General features: G+C 46.5%; 1 protein-coding gene across 2 annotated transcripts in view; it reads left to right on the top strand.

The window, feature by feature from the left end:
* The window catches only part of CA12 (carbonic anhydrase 12), a 62,205-nt gene that overhangs the window by 22,002 nt on the left and 18,420 nt on the right, over positions 1 to 21,783 (top strand). For both annotated transcript variants that reach the window (XM_068966272.1, XM_068966271.1), the window contains exons 3-4: positions 20,238 to 20,417; positions 21,313 to 21,455. In XM_068966272.1, coding sequence (XP_068822373.1) covers positions 20,238 to 20,417; positions 21,313 to 21,455 — 323 coding nt within the window. The remainder of the gene's footprint in view (positions 1 to 20,237; positions 20,418 to 21,312; positions 21,456 to 21,783) is intronic.

The following is a 21,783-nucleotide window of genomic DNA, read 5'->3' as shown; positions in this document are numbered from 1 at the left end:
CTGAGGGAGCGGCTTTAAATAACAGCAAGAGTGCTGTAGGTTAGATATCAGAAGGGACTTCCTCTTTGTGAAAGCTGGTAGGTGAAGAATGGGCTCATAAAAGGTCAACACTGAGGGGCCAGTGAGCCTTCACTTAGGTCAGGTTCCACCCTGGGGAGCTGCAGAAAGCTCACATCTTTTATCAGATCCCCTCTTTTTGTTATTTCTAGATGCCCCCAGGAATGTTGACCAGGTCACAAATCCCTGCGCATTGCTGTTTCTCCCCTTTAGCTCTGGACTATCGCCAGGGCTTATCTGCTGGTCATCGCTCACCACCTGATAACCGCCACCCACTGCCCAGGCTCTGGACCCTCCAAAGGCTACTGTGGGGGAGAATGTGAGGCTCAGGGTCAGTGGCAGCCTGGCTGGTTACTGGCACTGGTTTGGGTCTCAGTCACCACATCTGCTAAATAAGAACATACCGCCTCTGTCCTAGGCTTGTCATGCACTTTAATTAACGCTTGCTAAGCATGTAGAACAGTGGTTGGTGGACTATGGCCCGTGGGCTAAATCCAGTCCACCACTTGTTTTGTAAATAAAATTTTCTTGGAACACAGCTACACTCACCATTCACCTGTTTGCATATTCTCCATGGCTGCTTTTTTTTTTTTTAAAACAGAGTTGTGTAGTAGCAGCAGAAACCATATAGCTCACAAAGCCTAAAATATCTGCTATCTGGCCTTTTGTAGGAAATGTTAGCCCACCTCTGATGCAGAATGATGTCTGGCATGTAGAAAGTACTCATTAAATGGTCACTTAAAAAGAAAAAAACCTCACTAGGCCTTGGGGTTTAACAGAATTTGACTGAGGTCCTGGGGTAACACAAAGAGCCTCGAAGGAAAACCTAAAACAGGTCTGTCTGTCATCGATGCTCCCCGGGGGCAACCACAATCCCTGACCCTGGGATCGCCTACCATCAGTCGTAGGTGCCAGTCCTGCCCTTCTGGCCTGGACTCCTGTGTTTCCTCTTTTCAGAGGCCAGGCCCCAGGATGACTGACAGCAAGAGTGCTTCATTCTGTTTAGAAAAACCTCCTCTGCAATGTGAGATCTGTGTGGTCCACTCAGGACCATCACAGTAGTCCAGAGCTTCCCAGGCCCTGCACTGCTGGCACTGGGGGCAGCAGGTTTCTTTGCAGGGGGCTGTCCCTGCACCATACGGTGTTTAGCAGCATCTCCAGCCTGCCCATGTACCCACTGGATGCCAGCAGCATTTCCCCCTGTGATGACACCAAAAATGTCTCCAGATGTCACCAAACATCCTGAGGGGACAAAATCGCTTCTGCTGAGAACCACTGGCTTAGTCGGTAATAACATCATAGGTGAGGCACCAGACATTCCAGTCCAGGATAGCTAAATCCCTAGAAAAACAGTGTTCTTTGCAAGGGCACAGACCTGTTAAAGTCGCATCCAATTTATATCACTGGATGGCTAGACAGAAGGCTTAGCATTTTGGCCTGAAGCACCAGCAATGGGACTGTTACAGCTGCGGCTGTGCTTTCACAGCAACACTGGCCTCAAGCCTGGGTTCCTAAGAGGGGGCTTGGCCAAACGCCCTGTCCCATAACACGGGGAGGGTCTCCCCAAAGACAGATTTCTGGTCCCTCTCCCAGATCATAGAAAATGCTTATTAACTCCCTGCTGGATTTTCCAGCTTCATCCATTTTACATCTGCTCCTCCAAGTAATAAGAAACTGCCAGAGGCTGTAAAATAACAGGCTCTTCACTGATTCACTTATTCTTTTATTAATCCTTAATGATTCCCTCTGTGGGCTGGTCAGTGGGGATCAGAGACAAGCAGGACACAGCCATGCCTTGCATGCACTGAGAGTTGGGAGAGCAGACACATAAACAGGTCACAACAATGGAGCAGATTAAGTCCTATGATAGTGTACACTGGCCCTGGGGACACAAAGGGGGAGCAGAATTCCTGCATTTTGTGGGTGGTGATGTTGCTGTCAGGCTCGCCTGAGGAGCTGATTCTTGAAAGACAAAGGGATGAGCAGGACAAGGAGCATGCCTGCGACTTTACACACACGGGATGAGGATGGCATTCCACTTCAGGCAACAGAGCTCCCAAACCAGACAAGAGTGTGGGGTGCAGTCAAAGACACGGGATGGCAGCGTGCTGGAGTAGGTGGTGTGGGGAGAATATTCCCTCTGAGAGCAGAGACTCTGACACCTTTTGTTCCAGACTATCTTTTCAAAGATGTTTATGTAGGAAATCATCCTGTAAGTTCGAGGCAGTCTCCTCCCAGGGAAGAAAGCAGATTGGTTTGCTGCCCAGGAAAATATTGTCTCTTTCGGAGGCGAAAGTTGAGCAGGCTTGCTAACTGCCTCTAAGTACAGGGGTTTCTTAAGCTGGGAGGGACACTCATCATCCCGAGCACTTTGCAAGCGCAAGTGTCACAAGGCCCTCATTACATTACCCTGTGGATCTGAGTTTAGGAAACAGGTGCAAATGTCACTCTGCCGTCCCTGTGAGTATTAAACTGTGCTTCGACTCAGGAGTCTCTGTCCTAACCAGCATCTGTGAGACTGTGGCAGGCTAACTTTGTAGTCTGGGTGAAGTCTTAGAACCCCACCCCTACTTTTTTGACACATGGCAATGTGGGAGAAGCAAAGGCTGCAGTGGCGGGGTGGAGATCATCAGGGCATTTGGGCTGCAGTCCAGACCTTGGGATTAAGCCTGAAGGCTCAAGGAGCCACTGAAGAACTTTCAGCAAAGAGATGTCTGCATCTGGATCTAGCTTGGGGAGTGGAGGGCTGGAGAAACAAGGCCAGTGAGGCCTATAGATATGGAGCTATGCGTCTGAATAGGATATCCAGTGGGGGCAAATGAAGGCCAAGTTTAAAAGAAACTCAATACAGGGCCTTGACAGCATTTTTTCCGAATTGGGAATTAATTGGGATAATCCTTTGCATTTACTTGTGGTCTCTTTAGAACTTTCATGCCCTTGACATTTCTGAAGCATATAGACCAGATATCACATAGAATGTCCTTCCATTTGGGTTTGTCTGAAGGTTTCTTATGAGATTCAGGTTGTCCATTTTGGCACAAAGAGTACAGAAGTGATGTGCTTGGTGTGTGTGTATATATATACATATATAATACACATATATAATATACATATATATGCCCACACACATACATAGGTATGCATGTATAGACAATGGAATATTAGCCATAAAAAGAAAGAAATAAAGTCATTTGCAGCAACATAAATGGACCTAGAGATTATCATACTAAGTGAAGTAAGTCAGAGAAAGACAAACATCATATGATATCATTTATATACATATATGAAATCTAAAAAGGTGATGCAAATGAACTTACAAAACAGAAATAGACTCAGAGACATAGAAAACAAACCTATGGTTACCAAAGAGGAAAGAGGAAGGTATGAATTAGAGGAGTTTGGGATTAACACATACATACTGCTGCTGCTGCTGCTGCTAAATCGCATCAGCCGTGTCCGACTCTGTGCGACCCCATAGACAGCAGCCCACCAGGCTCCTCTGTCCCTGGGATTCTCCAGGCAAGAACACTGGAGTGGGTTGCCATTTCCTTCTCCAATGCATGAAAGTGAAAAGTGAAAGTGAAGTCACTCAGTCATGTCCGACTCTTCGCGACTCCATGGACTACCAGGCTCCTCCGTCCGTGGGATTTCCCAGACAAGAGTAGTGGAGTGGGTTGCCATTGCCTTCTCCAGATACACACTACTATATATAAAATAACAAGGACCTACTATATAGCACGGGGAGCTCTATTCAATATCTTGTAATAACCTATAATGGAAAAGAACCTGAAAAAGAATATATATATGTGTATATATATATATATATAGTGTATACACACACATATATATAACTGAATCACTTTGCTGTGCACCTGAATCTAACACAACATTGTAAATCAACTATATTTCAATTTTTAAAAAAAGTTTAAAAATAAAGACAAAATATTGTCCTAAAAAGAAAAGGCTGCTAAGAGAGGAAAACTGTCACCTCCCTGTGCCTGCCAATGGGGGCCAGAGGAAGGAGACTGTGACTCCTGGCTTTTGGCAGGCAGGTGGCAATATTAGCTGAGACAGAGAACCTCGAAGGAGGTGGAGGTGGTTTTGGGGCGAGGAAGGCGAGAGAAGGAAAGATGGCAGGTTTGGTTATTTCTCAGATTGTCTGTCTGCCTGTCTGCCTCCCCTTCCAGGCATGTCTGATTTCAGGAGGCCATGGAACATCTTATGGAGGTGTCCCTTCAGGCTCTGGAGCCCAGGAGGAAACCCTGGCAGGGCAAAGGTTGTGCTAAAGCCCTGGGAGGGGACAGGATTACCCCAGGGGAGTGTGAATGAGTAAGAACGAGCCAAAGATAAAAACCATGGGACAGCTGCCTTGAAGGGCTGGTGGCTACTGAGAGCTGCAAAGGGGCAAGAGGAATGGGAAGACAGCTCAGACAAACAGTATCCCCCAAACCCAGAGAGGAGAGGTTCAGAAATGAGTGGGATCACTGGGGCCAAGGGCTACAAGAAAAATGAGGGCTGAAGAGTCTACTTGAATCCAGTGGGAGGTGGAAGTCAGAGTCCTGGGGCTGTGAGATCTCAGTGGGGAGTGGAGGTGCAGAATTGAGCAGTGTAGACAATTCTAATTTGATGCTTGGCTGCAAAGAGGCGGTGAGGGGGACTTCTCTGATGGGCCAGTGGCTAAGACTCTGTGCTCCCAATGCAGGGGGCCTGGGTTCAATCCCTGGTCAGGGAACCAGATCCCACATACTGCAACTAAAAATGCTACATGCTACCAGGAAGATCAAAGATCCTGAGCGCTGCAACTGACACCCCGTGCAGCCAAATAAATAAATAAACATAAAAAAAGGAGGTGGGGGGGGCACTTCCAAGTGGCTCAGTGGTAGAGAATCCAGCTGCCAATGCAGGGGACGTGTGTTCAATCCCTAAGGAAGATGCTACAAAGCTAAGCCATGCACCGCTACTGAAACCCACAGGCCTAGAGCCTGTGCTCCACAAGAAAACCCACTGCAGTGGGAAGGCACACACTGCAACTAGAGAAAAGCCCAAGGCTAGAGAAATGGCTGTGCGCAGCAACAAAGACCCAGTGCAGCCGTAAATAAATAAGAGACGCAGGGAGGGGCCAGAGCAGGAGGAAAGGGGAGGTCCTCGTCTAGTAAACAGATACCAGAAGCCCACAACTAATAGCTTGTTCAGGGCCGCCTTCAATAGATATCCAGGGTGGCCCCTGACCCGCTGTCTGATCGCCAATCCAGTCTCGCTTCTCACCCACAGCCTCACACTTTTAACAAAGGTTAAAAGTGATGGGATGGGGAGAGGGAGGGAGAGGAGAGCAAGTTGTTTGGCAGCCAGAAGAAGTACCTGCGACATTTTCCACCGTCTCTGCCAGGGAAGGAGCCTGTCATTAAGGCAGCCCCAGCTCACATTATTTGTTCTCCCATCAGCTTCCTTTTGCTGTCAGGGAACACTGCTTCATCACCTTGTATAGAACACACCTTTATTATCATGAATGTTTAAAGTGTTCCTCTTCATTCAGAAGCTAGTTACAGGTAACAGCCTCCCTGGCCCCCAGACCCTTGCTTCCAGGATACCAGGCTGCAATACCCCCACGTCTGTTTCATGCAGGCTCTGTTCACAGTTTATGTTCTAAAGCCCATACAGCAGAAACACTAATGCTTTATTTCAGTCAAGGATTATTTTATAGTAGACAGGAGCAAGTTGACCAGAGTCAGATATTTAAACTACAGTCAAGAGCAGCACTATGAAAGGAGAAACAAGCTTCATTTATTCGTACAATGGGAGATTCTTCAGCCATACAAAGGGGTGAAGTACATTATGGAGGAACCTTGAAAACATTATAGTATGTGGAAGAAACCAGACAACCGGAAGAGGCAAATCCATAGGGACAGAACGTAGATTAGTTGTTGCCCAGGGCTGGGGGCGGGGGCGGGGGCGGGGCGGAGAGAAAATGAGAAAAGACTGCTTAGAGAATACAGGGTTTCCTTCGGGGTGATGCAAATGTCCTGGGACTGAACAGTAGTGATGGCTGTGCAGCACTGTAAGTATACTAAATGTCATTCACGTTAAATACACGTTATATGTGCGAGTGCCTGCGTGCTCACTCAGGTCCAACTCTTTTCAACCTCGTGGGCTGTAGCCCGCCAGGCTCCTCTGTCCATGGAGTTTTTCCAGACAAGAATACTAGAGTGGGTTGCCATTTCCTACTGTAGGGGATTTTCCCAGCCCAGCGATTGAACCCACGTTTCTTGGGTCTTCTGCGTTGGCAGGCGAGTTCTTTACCACTAGCGCCACCTGGGAAGCCAGGCTATGTTTTACCACAATACAAAATTAATTAAAAAAAAAAAATCTTACCTTGACACTGGAGAATAAAAAGCTCTGGCTCCAAACCCAACACCATCGAAGTAATGAGGGATTTCCACCGGCGTTTCTTAACTTTGGCTGCACACCTGAGCAGAATCACCTGAGAAGCTTTTTAAAGCCTCCTGTACCTAGACTCCACTCAAGACCAATTAAACCAGGTCTTGGAGGCTGGGGCTGGGAGTAAACTGAGAAGGTCTTGGAGATTCCAGTGCACAATTAGAGTTCAGAAATACTGAGTTAGACTAGACCAGCGCTTCTCAAAGTGTGGTCCCCAGACCAGCAACATCAGCATCATCTGGGAATCGGTTAGAAACACAAATCTGGAGACTGCACCCAAAACCTTCTGAATCAGAAACTATGAGAGTGTTTTAGCCATCCGTGTTTTAGTACGAAATCTGTATTTGAACAAAACCCTCCAGGGGAGTCTGATACACACCAACATCTGACACCAACTCTTCTGCATCTAGAGCAAGATAAAGAGTTTTCCTCCACCACTGACTGTTTACTGAGCATCTATCATAAGCTTGCTTTGTGACAGATGCTTTGCAAGTATAGAAACCTACCTCAGCTCTCCTCAAACATCTAACCCATCTAGTGAGTTAGATTCTTGGGAAAGAAGTTGTACATTAAAACAAGACGAGCCTTTTTATGATTGAACAGTATTCCATTGTATGTATATACCACATTTTATTTACCCCTTTATTTTCTGATGGGCACTTGGGTTATTTCCACCTTTTGGCTATTACAAATAATTCTGCTATGAACATTAGTGTATACGTATCTGTTTGAGTTCCTGCTTTCAATTCCTTTCATTACATACCTTGGCTTCCAAAGTGGCTCAATGGTAAAGAATCCACTTGCAATGCAGGAGACAGGGGTTCGATCCCTGGGTTGGGAAGATCCCCTGGAGAAGGAAATATCAATCCACTCCAGTATTGCTTATAAAATTCTATGAACAGAGGAGCCTGGCAGGCTACCATCCATGGAGTCGCAAATGAGTTGGACATAACTTAGTGACTAAATAACAACAGAATTGCTAGGTATTATAATAATTGTGTTTAACTTTTTAAGGAATCACCAAACTATTTTCCACAGCCATGTACCACCAGGAATATACATTTGGGATGATGGGAAAAGTTCTGGAAAGGGCTAGTGATGATGACTTCACAACAGTGTAAACATAATTAATACCACTGGATTCACTTTAAAATGGTTAAAAACAGTAAATTTTATGTATATTTTATCACAAACACACATGCAAGATGAAACACATGAAATGAGCCATGAAAACAAATTTAGAAAAGGAAGTTATGTTCCTAATGGCTCAACACTGAATAAAAACGACTTTAAACACCATAATTATGTTTCTATAATGACACATATAACAATGCATTAAAAAGATGGTGTGTGCAGTTCTTACTAGTCAGAGATGGTCCCTGCCTGAGCATGGAGAAATAATGTTTTTAATGTACTTTTTTAGGAGGGTAGGGCAGGATGTCTGGCTCTACTGGGGACTTAACACATTTACAGTGACCAAAATTCCTTTGTGAACCAGTCAAAGAAGATCAAAGAGAACGACAAGTACTGAGGACGGAGAGGTGATGGGCCTGGCTAGGTTTCCCTGCTGGGGTTAAGCTGTTACCACCTCAGCAACTTGGCTAACTTCTTAGCGGTTTTTATTCAAGAACCACTTTGATGTGTGGGCTCAGAGGGAAGAGTCAGGGATACAGGAATGAATGGGATGAGCTGAGAACCCAGCACAGTGGTTCCCAACTGTCAGTTGGGCTCATTCAGTGACAGATGCTGGGCGCCACCCCCCGAGTGTCTGGGTCAGGGCGCCTGGGGTGGGGCCCAAGGTTTCTAACAGATTCCTAGGTGATGATGGTGGTGATGCTTGTCCAGGGACTGTACTTGGAGAACCACTGGTCTCCTGGGATTGGTAAGAGTAGGTGCCTCGAGGAAAGATGAGTGTAAAGGCTCCACGGGAGCACCAGGACAGGGAGACACTTGGTCCTGCCTTTGGGGAGTGAGAGGGGCAGGGAGAGGCTGTTTCAGGGAGAGGAGATGCAGCTGGGTGTGTCTCAGCATTGCTGCAATAAAGAGGGGGTGGAGAGCAGGTTCAGAGGAGTCTCGACAGGTAGGCAGAGCTTCACCATATTGAACACCCCCTAAGGCAACAGAACCTAAAAGGGTGCTGGAGACAGGAGCAAAAGCAAGTAGCTGGCACCATCTATCTTTGACAGCTAGGAAACCCCACCCTCCTCCCTATAAAAGCCTTCCCTCCAGAGAGAACCTGACAAATGCTTGGAAGCCAAAGGGTAAATGACTGCACAGTCTCCTCCTAGCTATACCCGTACCTCCCCTCTTCCCCAGCAATACTGGAAAGGGATTACTGGAGAGGTAGGGGCCCTCTAAATATGGCAAGGTGTGGGGGAAGGACTTCCCCGGGGCTAGCAGAGAGCTGAGTTGATGGCTCCGGTCTTGCAGCTCACCTTTGTTCACCCTCCAGCCTGCACTACTGGCCCCACTGCCACGGCTAAACCAGAAAGGCTGCCAAAGAGTGGCTTGGGGGGACTTTACCCCGTCCCAGTCCCTTCCCTCTCAAAGTGACCCCCCCCAAGTTGAAATAATAAAAGGAAAAGTTTGATATAAAGTATGGATTAGAGCACCCTTAGAAAACTTTATTTCTATTGAAATAAGAATAATCTTTCTTATTGATTTATAATAAAAACCAAGGAAGCAGAATGGGCCTGCTATGGCTGTCCAGCTTTAAGCTTTGTAAATAATAAGTAATCCTGATCCTCCAGCCCTTGCTCTGCTTCACTTCTAACATTAACAAAGAAAAAGCTTCAACCAGTTTGGCTCCTTGACCTCTGTTTATAATAAAATCATAAGACATCACCGGTTAATCATTAACCCAGCCCTCTAGTAGCCTTCTTTCCTTTGGGGCAGGATATAGGGCTTTATGGCCATGCCTCTCCACTTGACTGGCAGGAAAACAGAGAGAGTGAGCACAGTGTGGCTTTCTGTTCGGCGGGGATAAGAATCCAGCCAGGGAAGATACTGTGGGAACCCCATACTACTGAACAGTTCAGCTCCCTGGACTTTTATGAGAAGCCATATATCTTTTAATCAACTCCAGAAGTGAACTGCAGGAGCTATAAAATATATATTAGACATATTTTTAGGATTTCCCTGATGGTCCAGTGGTTAAGAATCCACCTGTCAATGCAGGGGACATGGGTTTGATCCCTTGTCCAGGAAGATCCTACATGCCTTGGAGCAACTAAGTCCGTGTGCCACAGCTTCTGAAGCCTGTGCCCCAGAGCCTGTGCCTCACAATGAGAGAAGGCACTGCAGTGAGAAGCTTGAGCACCCTAACTAGACAGTAGTCCCCGCTCGCTGCAACTAGAGAAAGTCTGCACAGCAACAAAGACCCAATGCAGCCAAAAATAAATAAAAAATAAAAAAATTTTAATGTGACTTCTACATCCTAACAAAATCCTGAGAATGTGTAGTATTTTTGAATTTATTTATTATTTGCACCAGGTCTTTACTTGCGGCATGCACACTCCTTAGTTGTGGCACATGGGGTCTAGTTCCCTGACCAGGGATCGAACCCGGGTCCCCTGCACTGGGAGCATGGAGTCTTAGCCACTGGACCACCAGGGAAGTCCCAAAATGTGTGACATTAAGATGGGTTTAGAGAGGATACAGAGGCTGCCTTCTCTTCTGAATGGGGTCCTGTGGCTTAGCTGTGTTCTCTGTGGCTCTAGCCACAGGACCACAGAGGATGGGTGACCCCTGGAGAAAGGTGGGTCCCAGCTCCCTGAAAGGAGTGTACCTGAGCAGGTGCTGAATGACACCCACTCAGCCCACAGCCTAGCTAACGCCCAGCCTAGCCAAGAGGAAGCCAGATGAACCCTAGGTTCTTTCTGAGTCTTTATATCACATACACAAAAAATATACAAGCTCTCTGCTGCAGCAGGGCCTCTGAATGCTCTGTGCCTGCCCTCCGGAATGCCATTCCCCAGGTCTCACTCACCATGGATTCAGTCCCATCCTTTAAGTCTCAGCTTTAATGGCCCCTCTTCTGTACCACTTGGTCCACTGTAGTCCCTCCATTTTTCTCCATCAGCCCTTGCTTATTTCCTTCATAGCATTGATTGCAGACTGGAATTATTTTACTCATGTACATTGGTTTGCTTATTTGTAATTTACTATCAGTCTTTTCTTCTTTCTTTAACACATATTTATTTTTGGTTGGGTTGGGTCTCTGTTGTGGCTCACTGTCTCCAGAGCATGGGCTCAGTAGCTGAGGCGCATTGGCATGGTTGCTGAATGGCATATGTGATCTTGGTTGCCCGATCAGGGATTGAACCTACACCCCCTGTATCGGAAGGCAGATCTGTAACCACTGGACCACCAGCGAAGTCCCTATTATGTAAGTTCCTTGAGGACAGAGACCAGATCTGCCGTGTTCTCCATTGTATCTTCCATACTAAATACACCTGGCCCACAGTAGGAATGTTTGTTGAAGAAATGAATGAATTAACTTCAAAATTAAATAGCACTCCAAGGAGGGTATTTAGTGATTTTCTCCTTTATTCGACTTTGGAATACTCTTTCTTAAACTGAAAGTATCTATTTAGTTAAGTGTGCATTCAAATTTGATACACAATCTATGACCATTTTCAATAAATATACATGCCCAGACTAGGGGTATTTTTACCAGTCAGATCTTAAAAAACAAACCTTGTGGGCTGATCAAAAGCTTTTATTGTACTAAAATTTTGACGGTTCATTTAAAAAACAAAAAAGGTGTGTCAACATCTAGAATGTGTAAGACCTTGTCACTATAGTTTTTAATCTGTGGGGGCAAGTTTTGATCTGGCTGTGTTTTGGTAGTCAGTCCAGAGACAGGCCCCGGAGACAGTGGTCAGGACCAGCTGCCCAGGCGTTCACACAGACACTGCAGGGTCTATCCCAAGGGTGTGGCTACCACCACACCCTTGTTACCATCAGGGTACGTCAGGTAGGTCTGAGGGACAGACTTAGAAAGGCCCCAAAGGACAAATATCAAAATAAAATAATAGTGAATGCATTCTATTTTTGGTCCATACTTGTCAGATATAGTCCAAATTACAGGCAATATTTATCTTCATTAAATTTTCTGTTATTCTTAAGCACATAGGATGCAGTCAGTGAGAAAGAATAATCAGTAAGAAACAGCAATCAAACTGTACCAGTAATTACATGGTTCTGGTCTTCTACGGAGCGATATGTGCTTTTTTATTGAAATATATGCTGTCACATATGTAGTATATTTAGTAAATGTAGAAATTACTCAGCCCCATTAAGTGTTTTACTTACCCCTATACCATGTCTGCAAACATTATAAAATATTAAAATTATCCTTCATTTACTTGTGTAGATTGTTATTTGCCCAAGGCAGTAGTGAGTCTGTATGTACCTAAGTATGAGTAAATACACCCATGTTGGAGAGAAATAAGAGGAGGACCTGTAGATAAAAAGAAACCTATGGGACATATTAACCAGTCATGATACACAGACCTTATTTGGACTGGTTCAAACAAACTCTTTCATAAATACATATGACTTTAGCACATTCAATATCTTATAACAACCTATCATGGAAAATAATCTGAAAAAGAATATATATATATATTCTTATATATATATATAACTGAATCATTTTTCTGTACACCTGAAGCACTGTATATCAACTATACTTAAAAATAGGGGAAAAAATTATGAGACAACTGGGGCAACCGAACATGCACTGGGTATTTGATGACATTAAGAAATCACTGTTAACAGTTTTTAGATGTGAAGATGATATGAGGTTATTTTTAGAGAGTTCTTACCTTTAGTTGTATATAAGCATCCACATATTTTCTTCAAAGTAATCCGGTCGAGGGAAATGGATGGGGTCGGGGGTATGGGTAACACGTAATCTGTCACGAACAGATGGGCACATGGGGCCATTCTACTGTGCTCTTTACTCTTCTACCTGCTTTAAAATGTTGTCTAAATTTTAAAACAAGTTCACTTTAAAAACCACACTGACTCTTTCAGGCTCATGGATGTACTTGGGCTGCGAGCATCTCAGAATGTGAGACTCTGAGACTGCCTGTCATCCCACAGTCAGTCTTCTCCCTGATGGCCTCTGCAGACCTGTGAGTTCTAGGATTTCTGGCTCTGTTTGTCCGTCTATGGGCTTCCTTTCCAGGAAGGCTTCAGTGTACTGGTCTGATCTATTCAGCAAACACTTACTGCATGCCTCCTTCAGCCCAGAGGTAATTTCTACCTCCGCCTCCAGGCCCTCCCCTCCCTTGCTCTCTTTTCAGGCCCACACTCCATGACTTTCTTCTGGAACCATCCTTCCTTATCTGCTTCCTTTTCCTTCTGCTTAGAAGTGTGCTGAAGTCTCTCCACTAAAAAAAAAAAATGCTCCTCGTCACCCTCATCTTCCTATAACCACACACACACATGCCCTTCTCCTATCCCTTTATGGCTAGATTTCTGAAATGAGCTTAAGAAGCTATTCATTAAGTGTCTAGTAGATGCCACTGTGTGCTCAGACACAGGGGAGGGATGTGACATTGGCTTCTAGGCTTCCAAAGGTCTTTGGAACTTGAAGGCAGGATTCTAGTCTGGAACAGGTTTATAACAGTCACAGGGGAGATGGTTAAACGACAATTCAAGAAAGTGCTGGAGTAGCTTGTCCAGGACTTGAGCTTGTTTTTGAAGATGGACAAGATTTGCAAAGGTGGAGAGAAAAGGAGGCATTTAAAGCAGATTTTTAGCATAAGAACATTTATGAAGGTTGTTCTGAGGATGGGGCAGCTGGCCTGACTATGGCAGTCGACCTTGGGAAGGTATGAGGGCTTTTGAAGGCCTTGACAGGGACTTCCCTGGTGGTCCAAAGGTTAAGATTTTGCCTTCTAATGCAGGGGATGTGGATTCAATCCCTGGTCCTAGAACTAAGATCCCACATGCCCTGTGGCACAGCCAAAAAGAAAAAGAAAAAAATTAATGAAGGCCTTGACAGGCTAAAACTGTGAAAGACAGCTATGGTTCTCCTTTGTTTTGGGGGGACAGGAGCAAGGCAGGGCATGCTGTGGAGAAATGGAGTGGATGGATGGGCGCAGGGCTACACCTGGTTAAACCCAGTTGCAACAAGAAAGGAGCCTGGCAGCCAACGGGAAAGGCTGGGGTGGGGACCCTGCAGGGATCCTTTAAAGTGTGATATATTGAGGGAGAGGGCCTAACCTGGGATGGTAGGTGTGGTGGTGGTGATGGAAACTTGGGACTCCATGACCCATCCCCTGAGGGCAAAGGATGGACCAGACTGGCCTGGCTCTGAGATTTTGAGCATCTGAGCTTTGGAAGAGTGGGGTCATTTGTCCTCTGACAAGGCTTAGCACCATCAAATTGAGATCTAGGCCGTACACATCAACCAACGGTACTCTCTGGATGTTATCTGAATCCTGAAGTTTACAAACAACCGTTAAAAAAGATATGAAAGCAACAAGGTCCTGCTGCATAGCACAGGGAACAAGGGATAAACCATCATGGAAAAGAATATAAAAAAGAATGGGTATATGTATAATGAATCACTTTGCTGTTAACACAACTGTGTAAATCAACTACACTTCCATAAAAGAAATTTTTTAAAGATAGGAGAAAAAAAAAAGGAAAAAAAAATAAAGATAGGAGAAGAGGAATGAGGAGTTTTAATTACAGTTATTAAAAATAAAGATCATCTACTTCAAATAAAAGGATACAAGATACTTGGAAATTTTTTAAATTCTGACTGGTTTTAGTAAGATTCAGTTCAGTTCAGTTCAGTTGCTCAGTTGTGTCCAACTCTTTGCGACCCAAGGAACGGTTAACTTTTTGAGTGTGGGAATGGTATTATGCTTTTGTTCTAAGAGCCCTTGTATTTTAAAGACATACTGAAATGTGCACAGATGAAGTATATTCGGGTTTGTTTCAAAAATCATCCAGGGCTGGGGAGCGTGGGTACGGTAGAGATGGAGGCAGATTGGCTAAGGATTGTTAGCTGTCAAAGCCAGGGGATGTGGGGCTCACTTTGCTTCTCTCTCTATGGTTCCACGCATTTGGTGTTCTCCCTGAAACCATCCTGGTCCTTGGGGGTAACGCACGTCTTTACTCTGGGCCTCAATAACACCTTGCTGGGAAGCATGAGAGGCGCTTTGAGCTGTGCCACGTTAATCTCCTGTTACAATTCAAAACAGAAATTTGGCCCGCTTCTGTTTTGCCTCAAACAGAAAAATTCATGAACTGGAAAGAAATAATGCCTTGATTTTAGTTGGGAAAACAAACAGGGAGATCCGTATGATCTCCTTTTTATCATGATCTTGGGAGGAATCTAATCCATGCAAGAGGGAAAGTCACAACTCAAGAGAATAGTCACATTTTGACGGTAGCTGGAAATGCTTCTTTTGGAAGAGTCAGTCCTGGGAGAGGTTTTCTGGTAGCACAGCCATTGGCATGAGTGTGACAGCTGAGAACAAGCTGAAAGATGACGCCAGGGCTGTAGCTGCCGACGAAAAGGCAGTGTTAGAGCAACAAGTCACACGTTGCCCACACAGCATCTGGGGGCAGAAAGGAGCCGCTGCCGACATGCCTGACACTGGGTGCCTTGGTGCACCCCCTCACCCTGGCACCTCTGTTACCTACAAGCCAAAGAGATGGGAGGCTGCTCTGACAATGTCCTTAGCCGTGTAAGAAGGGGACAGAGCCATCACATGCTGGAAGAGGGTCCTATGAACTCCAATAAAATCCCAAGCCAGGGGCCAGCAATAGGATTTATTTTTCAGTGAGTGGCTCCAAACAGAGCAAAACTTCATGCAGGTACACGAGAAAGCTAGGAGCATAAATTCTGAACCTGAGCAAGTGACATCATTTTTCATTTCTTTCTTGATAGGAAAAAAAAAAATTATGTGGGGGAAGAGAGAGAAGCTAGGGGGATTAATACAGGCACTTACTTCCCTGCACAAAATTAGCAGGAGAATCCAGCTCAGTAAACATGTGAGGGCCTGCTTTGTGCCAGGCACTGCGGCCAAAGCAGGGATGAATGAGACATGGTCCTTGCCTTCAAGGAGATTACGGGAGGGGGAGGAAATGGGCCTGGACAAAATCTTCCAGATAAACCCTGAAACAGAAGTTCACAGAAGTTCTGTGATCCAGGCAAGGTAACTCTGTTACTAAGCCAAAGTCTGACTTTGGGCAAATCACTTAATCTCAATTTTTCATCTACAAAACGGGGCAGTTCTTGCCTTGTGGACCCCACAGAGTTGTAGAGGTGTAAGGACCAAAACTACTAATATCATCATCACTATCACCATCAACCTTAATGAGGGGAAGAAGAAAAGGCTTTCTAGACTCTGCTGCCCTAAGGGCCTGTGATGGCCACTCAGGATGAGCGACCCCCACCCTCACCCCATGGTTGGCAGCTGAGACCAGCAGCACTGGACCAGCCTGGGGAACAGCAGTGCCCTGTGCCCTCATTTCCACAGCTAGCTCCCACTAGGCACCCCGTCACATGCCCAGGAGCTGCCTTGGCGTGAGCAGCTCTTTCCAACCCGTTCCAACTGGCCTGATACAGAGGTGAAGGTGCTTAGCCCCAGTAATCTTAGTAAATCTCAGAGATTGGGAGCCAGAAGGGATCTTCCAGAACATAGTGTCCACCCCTCCCATTGGTACAAAGGGCGAAGGAGACTCAGGCAGGGAATGTGACCTGTTTGGGATTACTCATGGAGGGGTGGCGGTTGGGGGGCGAGTTGGGGGGGCAGCTGGATCTGGTTCTTTGGACTCTCTGGGTCCAATACAGTTGCTTCTCTTTCCTAGGAATTTCTCTTTCTCAACCATGAACTCTGTTGCTTTTTTTTTTTTTTTTTTAATTCCTTTGGCTGTGCTGGGTCTTAGTTGTGACATGTGGGATCCAATTCTCTGACCAAGGATCGAACCCGGGCCCCTTGCACTGGGAGGGCAGAGTCTTAACCATTGGACCACGAGGGACCAACCGGGGAAGTCTCTCCATTTCCTTTTCTATCCTTAGTCTTTTCTGCTCCCAAACACCTAATTTAGCCAACTTCCAAGGAAAATTACTTAGGACCAAAGAAACATTCCTCCTGGTAATGCTTTCTGAGCTCTCTGTTCCCTGGGGGCTTTCATTCTTCGGGGATTGTGATTCCTCAGTGCCTGTCACGCACATGCCCTCAGTCACGATGTGGGTTCACAGACATGAAATGGGAGGGCCTGGGCCTCTCTTTCAGGAAGCCTTCAGGTGAGCCCCTGCTCTGGGAAAAGACAGTTCTTCTTATTCAGTTCCCTTTAGCTACGGGACGCACAGCTTCGCCACATCTTCACTTCCTGAGTTTCTTCCCTTCAGGCCTGGCTGGCAGCTTCTGCCACCCTGGCCGCGGGCCCAGATGTGAGCAGAGCAACGGCTGGCGGCCTCGCTCCGGAAGGCTTGCCACCTGGCAGCTGCACCTCCTCCTGACCCTCAGGGTTTGCATGATACCTCTTGACGGCTTCCCTTCTGTTCCCTGCGGTCTCTAAGGAATTTAGTTTTGCCCTCAGCTGAGTAACCGCTCTGCTCCGGTCTGCTCCTGGAGTGACTGCCTCCAGCCTCCCTCTCCCCTCGTCGCCATCTTGCAGTAGTTTAGTTGCCTTGAGTCCAGGGCTTTGAGGCTGTGGAAATAAAAACAACACAGTCCAGGAGAAACTATGATATGTGAGAGCTGAGAAAACTGGTGTCCAGTGAGAGGCTGAACTAGAGAGTCTGGAATCCCTTCAAGTTCCACCATTTCTGAAATCTCTTCAAGTTCCAACATTTCTGAAAAGGTATACCTAGGTCCGTCTAGTCAAGGCTATGGTTTTTCCAGTAGTCATGTATGGATGTGAGAGTTGGACTGTGAAGAAGGCTGAGCGCCGAAGAATTGATGCTTTTGAACTGTGGTGTTGGAGAAGACTCTTGAGAGTCCCTTGGACTGCAAGGAGATCCAACCAGTCCATTCTGAAGGAGATCAGCCCTGGGATTTCTTTGGAAGGAATGATGCTAAAGCTGAAACCCCAGTACTTTGGCCATCTCCTGGGAAGAGTTGACTCATTGGAAAAGACTCTGATGCTGAGAGGGATTGGGGGCAGGAGGAGAAGGGGACAACCGAGGATGACACGGCTGGATGGCATCACAGACTCGATGCATGTGAGTCTGAGTGAACTCTGGGAGATGGTGATGGACAGGGAGGCCTGGGGTGCTGCGATTCATAAGGTCGCAAAGAGTCGGACACGACTGAGCGACTGAACTGAACTGAACTGATACCTGAAGGTTGACAGCCTGAAAAATTAGAGGATTCTGCTGTGTGTGTCCAGACATAGGGCCAAATCCTCATAGCATCTAAAAGAAATTTTTTTTTCTCTATTTATTTACTCTTTCCAGTGCTCTCTCGTGCCTCCTGAAGCTCCAAGTTTCTTCTGGGATAATTTCCCTTAAAGCCTAAAGAGCTTTCATTCACATTTCTTACAGCGTATTTCTGCTGGTCACAAATTCTCTAGTTTTATCTGATAATACTTATTTTCACTGGTTATAGAGTTCTGGGGTTGACAGCTTTATTTAAAATATTTGTTTGTTTATTTGGCTGCACCTGGTCTTGGTTGTGGAATGCAGGATCTTGCAGCACTGGAATTCTCAGCTGCAGCATGTAGGATTGTTTTAGTTGGCGCATGTGGAAAACTCTTACTTGCAGCATGTTGGATCTAGTACCCTGACCAGGGATTGAACCTGGGGCTCCCGCATTGGAAGTGTGGAGTCTTAGCCACTGGACCATTAGCGAAGTCCCTGCTCATAGCATTTTAAATGAACGTGGGCATCAAGTTTCGCTTCTGACTCTCCCTACTCTCCAGTTAGAGAACTAGGTAGTCAGGGACGGGGATTCTGTGAAGCGAGCACGCGCACACACACACACAATCTCCCTCTCCCTCTCTCTCTTGAAACAACGCTGTGGTCTGTGGAAGAGTGCCCAGAAGAAGTGGTGCTCCTTCCCCCAACTCCATCTCAGTACATCTTTCCTTGTGCTGAAATACTGATGAATGAACTCCAGGTGGCAAACCTTGATTCCCAACTCCTAGAGAGCCCACAGGGCACAACTGTTCCACTCCAACGAGCCATGACCTGCCAGTTATTCGCTTTTCTGGAGAAACCTCAGCTTGAAAATCCATTTAATTACCATGGGAGATAATCTTTTAAACACAGCCTGACATTCTTGAAAGACTTTTCCCTGTGGGAGTCAGAAATTTCATCTGCATGGGACTGGATTGTTTATTTTCATTTCCAGGGGAAGGACTATTACCTGGTAGTTAGCGAGAAGCCTGAGCCCTGGAGGGTTTATTTGTTAAGTCTGTTCCTCCTCACTGCTAGTTTGTCAATTAGATGGTGATAATTAGCTTGTAATATTGTCATTCTTTTCCCCAGTGTAAACACTGCATTTAGTTCTGTGATTACTTGCTATCTTTCAAGTTTCCCTATCAGGTTGCAGGGTTTTTACTTACTCTAGACCTGGGTATTCAGAATCAATGTCCTCAAGGGTTTCCTATCAGGAAGGTCATAGTCTAGATTACCAGCCTCAAAGACCTACCTGGAGTTGTAGTCAGTCAGACACCAATTTTTCCAACGTGGGACATTCTAGTGGATTAAATAAATTCTTCCTTGCTAGAAGAGGGGAGGGGACCAGGGCAAGAGGGGTAGGGGAGTAAGAGGTACAAACTATTAGGTATAAGACAAGTTACAAAGATATTGTACAACAAGGGGACTATAGCCTATATTTTATAATAATTTTAAATGGAGTATAACCTTTAAAAATTGTGAATCACTATATTGTACACCTGTAACATATAATATTGTACAATAACTATACATCAAACCAGTCGATCCTAAAGGAAATCAACCCTGAATATTCACTGGAAGGACTGATGCTGAAGCTCCAATACTTTGGCCACCTGAGTTGGCAAAGAGACAACTCAATGGAAAAGACCCTGATTCTGGGAAAGATTGAAGGCAGGAGGAGAAGGGGGTGCCAGAGGATAAGATAGTTGGATGGCATCATCAACTCAGTGGACATGAGTTTTAGCAAACTCTGGGAGACAGTGAAGGACAGGGAAGCCGGGCTATAGTCCATGGGGTCGCAAAGAGTTGGACACGACTGTGACTGAACAATGACAAAAACAAATACATCAATTTTTAAAAGTACCAAAGGGAAGAGAACCTGAGATTTTAAACTGAACTTTAAAAAAAAGTAAGAAAAAACTAATTTCCTTTGCTTCTAAAACACAAAAAATTAAAAAAAAAAATTATTCTCTACTAGAATGCAAGCATGGGTGGCCCCAAGACCCAGAGTAACTCCTGCTCATAGTAGGTGTTCAATATACAGATGCTAAATTGCTGAGAGTCATGAGGTCTTCTTGCGGAACGGATGTGCACCGGGTTGAAATATGAACAATTACAGAAAAAAGTGGAGTCCCTGCCATGGGACTGCTCTGGCCCCTCTCTCCCCACATTACTTCAAAAGCAAACCATCTGGAGATGTTTGCATGCCCTGACTCTGTAGGCTGGGGTCCCTGGACCCTGAAGAGCATACCTCTGGGGATTAAGAATAGAAAAGGAATAACTGTACTGCACACAGAATTAGAAGGTGAGGAAACAGCTCTAGTGGAAAACTGATTAAGTCACGGGCTTGAACCTCCCCTTCCAGGTCCTGACGGGGAGAAGAGCTGGTCCAAGACCTACCCTTCCTGTGGGGGCCTGCTGCAGTCCCCGATAGACCTGCACGATGACATCCTGCGGTACAACGCCAGCCTCAGGCCCCTGGCCTTCCAAGGCTACAACCAGTCTGCCAGTCCGCAATTTGTCCTCACCAACAATGGCCACTCAGGTGAGGGAGCGACGCGGAGACCTGCAGCGGTGGCTGGGCTTCCCCTGGCTCCCTGGCCTCTTGAGTCTGCTGGGTGGGGGTTGGGGTGTGCATTCTGATCAGGCACCCAGGAAGGAGAGCAGAGAGGAGCCCTTGAGGGATCCTTGGGCCACTCTCTGCAGGAGATGCTGCAGGCCCTGGGCTCAGGTGGTTCTGCTGGGAAAATACCTCTTAGAAGCAGCACATCTCTTGGGGTGGGATGGGGGTGGGGTGGGGAAAGGCTTGAGCCCCTTGACCTATTGATATGGTATGAGAGTGAATTCTGGGTCCTCATGAATGACTCAAGGGGTCACACAGTTCACTGGGGGGCTCGCCCAGGAGTCAGACCAATCTGAGTTTGAAACCTGGCTTGACTACATATGAGTCACGAGACTATGGATAAGAATTTTAAAATCTTGAGGTTTCATCTGGAAAATGGGCGTATTGACAGGTACTGTAAAGACTAGAGATTCTGTATGTTAAGATCCAGAATAGAGAGAAGCTTCATGAATAGCAATTATTGTTGTTGTTGTTATATAATTCTCAGCTTGGCAGATACTTCACTGTAGGTTCCATCATCATGGCCAAGTGTGTAATACATGGATATGTAAACAAACATCCATCTGTTGGCTAAATTAGCTCCTGCCATCATTTCCCAAGGGGAACCAAGAAGGTGCTGCCTGCCGCCACTGGAATTGCTTTGTGGAAGGGGGACATTCTCAGAGAAAGAGCCCAGGTTTCTGAGCCACACCTCTCTGGTCCCCACCTCGCTGCATCCCCCTGCCCCTGTCTGGGCCCTGGGCAGGTGATGCCAACCTGCTCTCAGGCAGCACCCAGCTGGCCAGGGCTCTGAAGACTGCCCCTCCTCTCCCTGCAGTGAAGGTGAAACTGCCCAAGGACATGCAGGTCCGGGGCCTCGGGGCCCGCTACAATGCCTCGCAGCTGCACCTGCACTGGGGCGACAAGAACGACCCTCATGGCTCCGAGCACACTGTCGGCGGGAAGCACTTTGCCGCCGAGGTGAGTGGGGTGGCCCAACTGGCAGGGGATTCCTGGCGGTGGGTGGTCTGGCACTCTCCCACTTGGCTGGTGTGCAGACAAGACCGGAGCATGGCGGGTGGGGTGGGGGGTGGCCTTCATGCTCTGCACACCCACCCCAGCTCTGCCGACAGCACAGGGAGGCAGAGCCGCTCCAGCCACGCTGCAGCTCATCTGTGGAGGCCCGCTTCCCTTCCTTTCCTGAACTTGCTGACTTAGCCTCCAAGTCCTTTACTGGGTGATGCTTCTCCAGAGGCAGGGCTCCCACGGTGGCATGGGGGACACACATGCCCCTTTTCTAGACATCACC

The sequence above is a fragment of the Capricornis sumatraensis genome, chromosome 2 (assembly GCF_032405125.1).
Source record: "Capricornis sumatraensis isolate serow.1 chromosome 2, serow.2, whole genome shotgun sequence".
Classification (NCBI taxonomy): domain Eukaryota; kingdom Metazoa; phylum Chordata; class Mammalia; order Artiodactyla; family Bovidae; genus Capricornis; species Capricornis sumatraensis.
Note: the sequence above shows the minus strand (reverse complement) of the source record. Positions and strands in the feature narration are given on the sequence as shown.